At 42.7% G+C, this 8947-nt stretch overlaps 1 protein-coding gene across 3 annotated transcripts; it reads left to right on the forward strand.

Annotated features, from left to right (window-relative positions):
• The first annotated feature begins 991 nt into the window (after nt 1–991).
• Nucleotides 992–8335, forward strand: GATD1 (glutamine amidotransferase class 1 domain containing 1). 3 transcript variants are annotated; one of them, XM_052812021.1, is made up of 8 exons: nt 992–1121; nt 1981–2057; nt 2449–2554; nt 3133–3240; nt 3861–3955; nt 4846–4939; nt 6854–6965; nt 7426–8335. In XM_052812021.1, the coding sequence occupies exons 1-8, from the start codon at nt 1013–1015 to the stop codon at nt 7427–7429; spliced, it is 705 nt and encodes a 234-aa protein (XP_052667981.1). In that variant the 5' UTR covers nt 992–1012; the 3' UTR covers nt 7430–8335. The 3 variants fall into 3 exon arrangements, with proteins under 3 accessions (XP_052667981.1, XP_052667979.1, XP_052667980.1); XM_052812019.1 differs by having other exon boundaries at nt 7500–8335; XM_052812020.1 differs by having other exon boundaries at nt 7503–8335.
• The last annotated feature ends 612 nt before the right edge of the window (nt 8336–8947 follow it).

The raw sequence follows: 8947 nt of genomic DNA on the forward strand, positions 1-8947 counted from the left end.
ACCCATGTTCTTCACGCATCCTTTTTTTTCAGCAACCTACTCTGACAGATGCGTGTGCATCTCCTAACATCCCATATAATTAGTTGTGTCTTCTTCAGGGATGCAAAAGAGCAGAACGTACGTCAGTCCCTCCACAACATCCCTGGGGTTATTCATCCTGAGGGTGAGAGGTATCAAGAGCAAAACCTGAGAAGTAACTTAAAAGTAACTTAAAACCAGCTTAAGCCAGTAACAGTTTAAGCCAGTAACTTAAAAACAGCTTGGGTTTATCAAAGGAGTTTTGTTCCTCCTTATCTCACGTGTCAGAAACACATCGCTAGTACAATATACCATGATTCACGGTGGCTTGGAATTCGTGGGGAGGCTTCTGGTGTTCGGTTGGCTGGGGAGGGACTTTGTGTAGTTGGAGCAAGGAAGTCTGAAACCCAGCACTGCAGCTGGATGTGGCCTCTCAGGTGGGCATTGAAAATTAGCTGACATTTTGACATTAACGTCTGCTTTTTCATTTCCAGTCCACAACATGGTGTCACTCACTTCTCCTTCTCTGAGGTGGGGCGGTCCCTATACTAAGTCTTCAGTGTTTCAGTCCTACTAGGCATCAGTATCAATTTGATGAGGGGGAAAAAAAAAAAAATCAAAACCCAATATAAGACTTGATGAGGAAAACAGCCGCACTGCTAGAGCAGAGCTTGAGGAGAGCTAAGGACACCACCACGCTTGACTATGAAGGGGAAACAAAGCACGGCGGCCGCCGCACGGTAGCAGGGCGGGAGGCAGGTGGGACGTGCCACCAGGTGATCCGCATCATCCGCCGTGGTGACCCCCCCCGAAGAGTTAAAAAGCACCGCGACCCCACGGGCCCCTCATCACCGCACCGCCGCCATTCCGCCTTCCCGCCGCTCCCCTCAGCACTTCCCTCTCCTCAGGCGCCGCCGCGCGCTTCGCCCAACGGCCGGCGCGCGCGCCCGCGCCCCCCCCTTCTCCCCGCACTGCGCATGCGCGGCGCGGCCGCATGAGGAGACGGCCCCCTCCGCCGCCGCCGGGCTCCGCCGCGCCCCGCGCCATGTCGGACCGGCTCGGCAAGCCCACCTGCCTTATCGTCGCCAGCGCCGCTGCCGCGGGTGAGACGCTGTCGGTGGGAGGAAACCGGGCCCCGCTTCTCCCTTCAGCGCACCGGTCTCACCCGGCCGCGTGGGCTTCTCCGGCCTGCGGGTCCCCGGCGGCCGCCTCCCCCCGCCCTCCGCCATCCCCACCGTTCCCCGAGCTGCAGCGGCCGCGCTGTGTGGCCGTTCCCCTGCCCGCGGGGCCCCTTTGCCCGCTCCTCGGTGGTGTGCCCCGCGTTTTGCACGGTTTTTTTTTGCACGCGTGTGCCCGCACCGCAGCTTGCACGGCCGTGCCGTGCGTTTGCAGGCGTGGATCTCGGCTGTGTGTGTGCGTGACGAGTCGCTGCAGCTGAGGTGTGCGGGCAGCCGTGCATGCCCTCCCCTCGGCCTTGCTCTGCACGGGTGTTGACACACGCTGCCCCTGCTTGTGCACCTGTGTTGCGCACAGATGCGCTTGCTTTCCACAGCTGCTGCTCTGCGATGCACACCTGCCTGCGTGTCCCTCTGTGCACAGCTGTGCTGCTGAATACCTCCTGGTTTTGCCCCTCTGCGCCTACCTGCTTCGGAGCACGCATGCTGCTGAGCTGCGCTTGGCTGTATACCTGGAGGAAGCCAAATTCCCTTCCCTTCTGCCCTCCCTGTAACCTTCCCAACCCGGACAAACAGAAGACCTTCATCGTGTATTTCTCAATACGTAGCTCCCCTATAATGAAGGCTGTGCGTTTCTTACGTCTTAAAATAACCCTCTGAAATTATTGAGAGCTTTTAAGATGAGCAAAAAACCAAGCTCGTGTGCTTTTCTAGATAAAATGAGCTAGTGTGGCTGGGATTAAAATGTGACTGTTGTTTGCTTAAGTTGTTGGACTCTGTTTTTCAGGTGTGTCAGCCCAGTCCTTCCTTCACTGCTTTACACTGACTAGCTCTGCTTTTAATCTGCAAGTTGCGACTCCTGGGGTAAGTAAAAAAGGGCAGTTACTGTGATTTCAGTCTGAAACCAATTAACATCTCAGTTGATGAGAGAGAATTGTCCTAAATATTTTTGAGAAGTGTTTTGTTGTTCTTTACAGATTAAGGGACTTTTTTTTTTTTAAATTGTTTTCTTAATCTTGAAGTGAATGCATGCTTCCTATAGTATGGTTCTGAAATTCTCTGTCCAGTATCTGCTACCCACAAAGAGTGGATGGAGGGAGAACTATTAGAAGAACTACTTCAGTGGGAAAAATGGAAGACTTCAGGTTTTTGAGAGCTGAAGTATCTCAAAATCCCACATGGTTATGCTTCAAGAAGTGTAGTGGGTGTTTGTGTGGTGATACTAACCACAGTCTTTGAACCATGTTTCCCCTAGGGGAAGTCAATTGATTTTGTGGATGTGAACGAGAGCAACATGCGCTGGATACAGGATTTTCGTATGAAATCGTATGCAAACCCTGCCAAGTTGGAGTCGATTGATGGTAAGGGTTTTACTGTTGGCCAGTGTGTCATCTCCATTTATCAGGAAAACAGATGCTTCTTAGAGTTAGGTCTTTAGGGAAGAATGACACAAAAATGGCATAAAACTTGTGTTTTAAGAGGAAGCCCTGGCAACTACAGTTGCTTGCTTTTTTTTTTTTTTACTTAAGAGGAAGTCACGGCAACTACAGTTGTTATTTTCTTATTTATCTTGGGTTGGTAATTCTCTTTTATTATATAGATATGCACACTATATATATTCTCTCTTGTGTGTGTATATATATTGTTTTTTTTTTTTTAAATAAATATTTTGCTAAAGTAGAAGCTAGCAGACGTAGTGGTTTTAAGCTTTGTCTGGGTAAGAAGGTCTCACTAAAATGTATGTTCTTTGTCCTAAAAAGGACTTTTTTCTCTACTCCACATAGATCTGTTAATTTCTTTAGTTCATTCAGTTTATACAGTTTTTGACTGACTTACGTGGTATTAATTTTGTCAGATCTGAAATGGATTTATTATGTATGGTCAAGCTTTTTTGTTTATTGCTCGTATTACAATTAGTTTATCTTTTTCTCCTTACTAGGTGCTAGATACCATGCGTTGCTGATTCCAAACTGTCCCGGGGCTATGACTGACCTTGCAAACAGTGGGTACCTGGCTAAGATATTGCAGCACTTCAGCACTGAGAACAGTAAGTGAACGTCATTAGATATTTTGTTAAATAAAATAGTACTACTGTACTGGTCATGTAAGACTGTTACCTTCCAATGACTTAAAACTGTTTACATAGTTGAAGAGCATTCAGTACTGGAAAGAGCTGCTTTAGAGAAATGTATCTTCTCTTAAAAAGTATCCTCTTTATGTAAATATATATAAAAATATGGAAGTAGCTTTTCAATGCTTTTGTCAGAAGAGGGTTCTCTGCCTTACAGTGGTACAGAAATTGTTCTCTCCAATTCAGTAGGATTCAAGGTTCAGAGCCAAATGTGGAATGTACCAGGATCATTATTAAGGCTGTAGTTAATCAAGACTTATGTGTGTGCTTCTCATTTACCATTCCAGTATGTGTTTTTGACTGGTGCTGTCTCTGGACTTGGAGTTAACAGCTAATAACTCTTTGCAAGGCTGGGGCAATTCTTTCTGTAGTGTGCAGGAAAAACCTTACAGCCTAAGAGAGTATAAACAGTGCAGTATAATTTTATTGCAGGAAGGCAACATGCTTTAACATGAAGAATCTCATGAATGCTCATCTGTGTTTTGGCTGTTTGAAGATTCTCTCAACTTCTCAGATATGCTTTGGTTTTTCTCTAGAGCCTATCTGTGCGGTTGGACATGGAGTTGCAGCTTTGTGTTGTGCCACCAATGAGGATAAATCCTGGGTATTTCAGGGATACAGCCTGACAGGGGTAGGATGAGCTTTCACCGGACTTTTGCTGTTTGGGGGATTTTTTTGGTGTGTGGGGGCCTGTGATTTCATGTTCTGGCATTTCTGGCCTTATCCTAGAAATTCCTACAAATATAAGTCATCAGTTTGGTACCCTTGGTTTATGTGCAAGATGTGGAGAGTTGTCATTAGCAAGGGGGCCCAACACTGAGTGCCTGAAGGGATTGTCTCATTTAGCTGTCATGTGGAGGCTGTTTTCCTTCTGATGATGCAAACCTCTATAGTACAACTTCTAGGGTTGAAAATTTACATGCACCGTTAAGAAGTTAAGTTTATGGGACTCACAAAAGCTATCAATGTCCTGATGTGCTTGTATTTGGTGTTACAATCCATGATAAAATATTTTAAATAAGGCATGATGTGGCCTATATAGTTGCTATGGAAACCATAAAATTCAGTTTCCTCCTGTGCATATAAAAACTGAACTAAGTACTCTTAATTTTTCTCTTCTTCATTTAAGCTGTTTCCCATATTCATTCCAGAGTACTGTTATTTGGACTCTGCAAGTGGCAACAGCACTTGTGTCCAAATGTTTGTGTCCAACAGCCAAACAGGTCTGCGCTTTCATGAAGCTAATCGCATGCACGCTGTTCAGTGTCCAGCTGATGTACAGAAATTGCTTGGTGTCATTCTTTCTTTGTCTCACTTAAGAATTTTCAGTTGCTCCCTACAGAAAATCCATAGAAGCTGCTTGTGATCATTTGGTTTTATGCTTCATTTCTGTTTCATTTCCTGTTGGGAGAATCATAGGGGGAACAGAATAACAAATTGCAGGGGGAAGTACGTGTTGGTGTTGCTTGCCTTTTTTTAATAAGAAGGAAGACAGACTTATTTCCTTTTGATCTTTTTCAGCCCTCTGTGTACGAACTAGTAAGGCAGCCTAATTTTGCCAGTTTGTCCATTATTGTGGAAGATTTCGTGAAAGATTCTGGAGCTACGTTTAGTGGTATGTCACTCTCTTGTTGTCCAGGACTTCATGTTTCGTGGCTGTGTTTTGAAAATGAATGTTTGTGTGCCAATTTTATACAGATGAACAGGACTCTGACAGGATATCTCTCTTGCATTCCCATTTCGTGGATATAAACAAATATCTTAGTGGATTAGAAACTGAGTGTTCTAAGAGTAAGTACCACAAAACACTGTGTGTGGAGAAGTAGGGCAGTACAGCATAGCACACTGATCTCCGTGGTTGTCCATGCATACTCTTTGACCCCACGGTAAACATGAGGTTGCTTGTCCTGCTGTGAAGGAAGAACAGGTACTGCAGGGAAGGGTGTGTGCAGGAGAGTTGCTGTCCATGGGCAGATGCACAGTCCATACCTGCAGGGGAATGTCTGTACATAAGTAGTATGCTGCAGCTGCTTCCTTGCTGCATGGCAGGGAGCATGTGCTCTGCTGGGTTTTGGGGTTGTTTTTTATTCAAGCAAATGCTTCGTTATTTAAAGTTGGAGGAACTATACTGAATGCTTTTTGGTTGCTGTGACTAGTTGTCTTTTACCATCACGTATTTCACTCGTAGCTAGATCTGGTTTTGTACTATTTCTTGTTTCGTTACTACTAATTTCATTAGTTATTATTCGTCAAAATGTAGAAGTTTGACTTTGAACTGCAAAATCTGAAGTTTTGTCCTGTGAGAGAAATTAAATCCATTAAAGTGTGGAAATGTCACTTTTTTCCTAGTCTGTTTCTGAATGTGCAGGGAAAAGTGTCGTTTTCCTTTAAGTGCTGCATTCTTGCAATACTGAAGAGCTACAGGGAGAATTAATGAGCTGTAAATGGCCCAGTTCTTCAGTTGTAGCTGTTGTTCAGTCTCCTGTTTTGTTAGGTAATTTTTTAGAATCTGTCCTTAAAGAGAATAATGAGATGCCTGTGGTATTTAAGTCATCCTTTACTTAACAGAATAGTGCCACCCATTGAATTGACACAATTTGAAGTGGATAGATTAGAGACTATGCACATGGCATGGACAGGAAACAGAACCAGGCTCCTAATGCCATGCATCTCTTTTTTACTAAGAAGAAATGCCACTGTCTTATCAAATTGCTGTATATTCTTTGCTTAATCCTGTTCCATCCATGCTGCTGTCAGCCTGTTTGTGTGTTTGAATGGCATCTTTATGCTTTTCAAATGAGCTGCTGCCACCACCTTCTGCATAGTGGCTTCAGTACTGACAGTTTAAAAGCTGGTGTCTCAGTGGTACCTGTTATGTTAACATATGCTTGGTTGCAGTGGTACTGACAAATTAAGCAAGAGGAAAAGCATGTGGGGTTTGAAGGCACTTAGCCTGTGTTTAGACAGTCACTGGCTGGGAGAGGGAGAAGAAAATAGGAGTTGTTCATTACTGACAAAATAATGGTTCTATCTGGAACAAGGTAACTTAAAAATACGAGTTGGAGTACTGAACAATTGCTGGTAGATAATAACACATTGGGGTATTATAATTGGCCAGAAAATAAGTATCTTCCTGCAGGCTCTTTGTAGCATGGTGATTACAACTTTGATGTCTTACATAAGAAGAGTTAATATTGTATTGCAGGGTAATTACAACTTTAAAATACATACTTTGAGGGGTTTATTACCAAAATCTCTTGATATATGCACTTTAGCCATCTGGTGTTAATTGAATCAAGGGACCAGTCCTGCTGTCCTTTCAGAGAAGGACTTTCTAGAGAAATTGTTTCAGAATTAGGGGCTCGAGATTGTCCCTGTCTGTTGGGATTATAGATTAGCATGTCAGTCACCCAGCAAATCTATCTGGTCAAAATAGTTATCTTTTGTGTTAGTTCTATCAGAGATGTGATATTGACACTGAAGTAGTGTCCACTAACACAATGCTTGTTGCTTTTTCTCCTGTATTTAGCCAGCAGTCCAGATGCTGTACATGTCGTGCTGGACAGGCACCTGGTGACAGGCCAGAATGAGAATTCCACTATTCCTGCGGTCCAGAATCTTCTTATTCTTTGCAATGTCAGGTGAGGCAATATGGGAAATAAGAACTAGGAGCAGACAGTGGTGAGCATCTTTTAGTTTCAGGAATATTGTCCCCCAAAAGAATTTTTTTGCCTAGGTTAACTGCTGAAGTGCATGTTGTCTTTGTTTGACCTAGTTATTCGGTTGGTTATCTTTTTAGTAAAATGCATTTGTGATTATTAAAAAAAAAAAATGGTAACATGGGTTGGGAAATGCACATCTATCTATCAGGACTGGTAAAGTAAAATGCAGAATAGGCCTAACAACATTTCTGTTAAGAGAACCAGCTCTTGTGTGGTGTTCTTTGTGCTTTGGCAAGTTAGCATTTAGTCAGCTATGTTTTAGGATTCTGGGAATGAATGGATTTAATTTCTTTGGTAATGTCTTGGCTGTTTGACTGTCTGTCTTCTTGTCAGATAGAAGAACACATATAAATAACCACAAAAATCTTCTTTTGTTCAGGTGAATGTGTGTTAGAAGTCCTTTCCTGGCTGTGGACTAACAGGTCGTGTCATGTTTGGATGTGTTTCATTCAGCAGGAAATGAAGGAGCAGGTCTCTTTGCAAATAGGATGGATGAAGAGCCAGCAGGCTAAGGATTTTCTTGTCTGTTAACTGGATAAAACATCCCTCTTAATTTCTGTCCTGGACTATGAAGTGACTGTGACAGTGAAGTGGCAATGTCAGGTTTTGCATATATAGAATGCATGAAGGTTGTGAATAAGAAAACTTTGAAGTGCATCACACTTCAGAAGCAATTATGAAACCACCTTGCATTTTTGTTGCTACATCTTTTTTCACTGCTTCTCTCTAGACACTTAATTTACAGATGTGGGAACTGTCTTGTTCAAAAAAAGAAGTTGGTGCTGTGAATACACATTGCTGAAGCTGAAGACCCTGCTCCAGGCTGACATTATACTGATTGTTAATAACTCTGCCCCAAAGAGTGCTTGGAACTCTGTGAACCATCTGGTGTTTGTGTTTCAAATATCAAAATCTACACCTAGAGCTTCAATGAAATGCAATTTCAGATGCGTTCTCACTCTTTTTTTTTTTGGTAGGTCACAAAGTTACTGTTTGAACTCAATGTGTCTGGGACACTTGGATATACTTGGAATAGGATGGAAAATGTTTAGCTAAACTCTGAATAAAGCAGAACCAGTTGTTTGAAGGCAGCTCACTGTGGTGATACTGTTGGCATAATGTGCCCTTGTTTTCTTCCTTGCCTGTTCATGTTATTGGGCTTCTGTTTAAAAAGTTTGCTCAGCTGTTCTTAAATGGTCTTCTAACTGGTTATCTGTTCTCCTTTGTGGTGCTTATGTTATGACTTTTGTTCTCTTTGAAATGTTTGGAATATTTCTCTCTGGCAAGTACATTGTGGTTGTCTCTTGCTGCGATTTTATGGACAAAGGAAGAAAAAAATGTAGGCAGCTAGTGTGGATCACATCTTTTGAGGAACCAACTGTAAGGTGAAATCTGGCCTTCTCTTTCCTTTTGAGAAGCAGATGTGGCTAAAGTTGAGCATGGAAAGGAGTAATCAGACCGAGAATATTTTTCAATGTTGCAGGCTCAAAGATACTAAATCTATGGGAAAGTAGACAGATTAACATTTTTCCTTCACTCTTGGAACTCAGGGCAACATTTCTGCAGTGCTCTGTGAGGGAAAGGACCTTTGTGGTTGGCTGTTTTTTCTTAACAGGATAATACTATATATTGGTTATAACCAGTCATCAAGCAGGGTAATTTTATGCCTTTTCTGTAGAAATTAAATTTTTTAGTTCCATCTCAAGAACTTGGTGTGATTTTAAAAGATAATCTGCTATGAGATTTGAGTCTTCTACTGTTATTTTGGAGCCCAGCTTACAGATTTTTGGCTTTGATAGAAATTAAAATTGGCATTTGAAATTAAAATTGGGCTTTGATAGAAATTAAACTACCAAATAGCTTTGATAGCTTAAATCCTCATTCCTGACAAGTCGTCTTAG

Source organism: Harpia harpyja, chromosome 16 (genome assembly GCF_026419915.1).
Source record: "Harpia harpyja isolate bHarHar1 chromosome 16, bHarHar1 primary haplotype, whole genome shotgun sequence".
NCBI classification, from domain to species: Eukaryota; Metazoa; Chordata; class Aves; order Accipitriformes; family Accipitridae; genus Harpia; species Harpia harpyja.

Coding starts and splice junctions, on each gene's coding strand:
- GATD1 (XM_052812019.1), top strand. CDS start 1,013: ATGAGGAGACGGCCCCCTCCGCCGCCGCCGGGCTCCGCCGCGCCCCGC. Junction 1,122..1,980: donor CGCCAGCGCCGCTGCCGCGG/GTGAGACGCTGT, acceptor TCTGTTTTTCAG/GTGTGTCAGCCCAGTCCTTC. Junction 3,241..3,860: donor GCACTTCAGCACTGAGAACA/GTAAGTGAACGT, acceptor GTTTTTCTCTAG/AGCCTATCTGTGCGGTTGGA.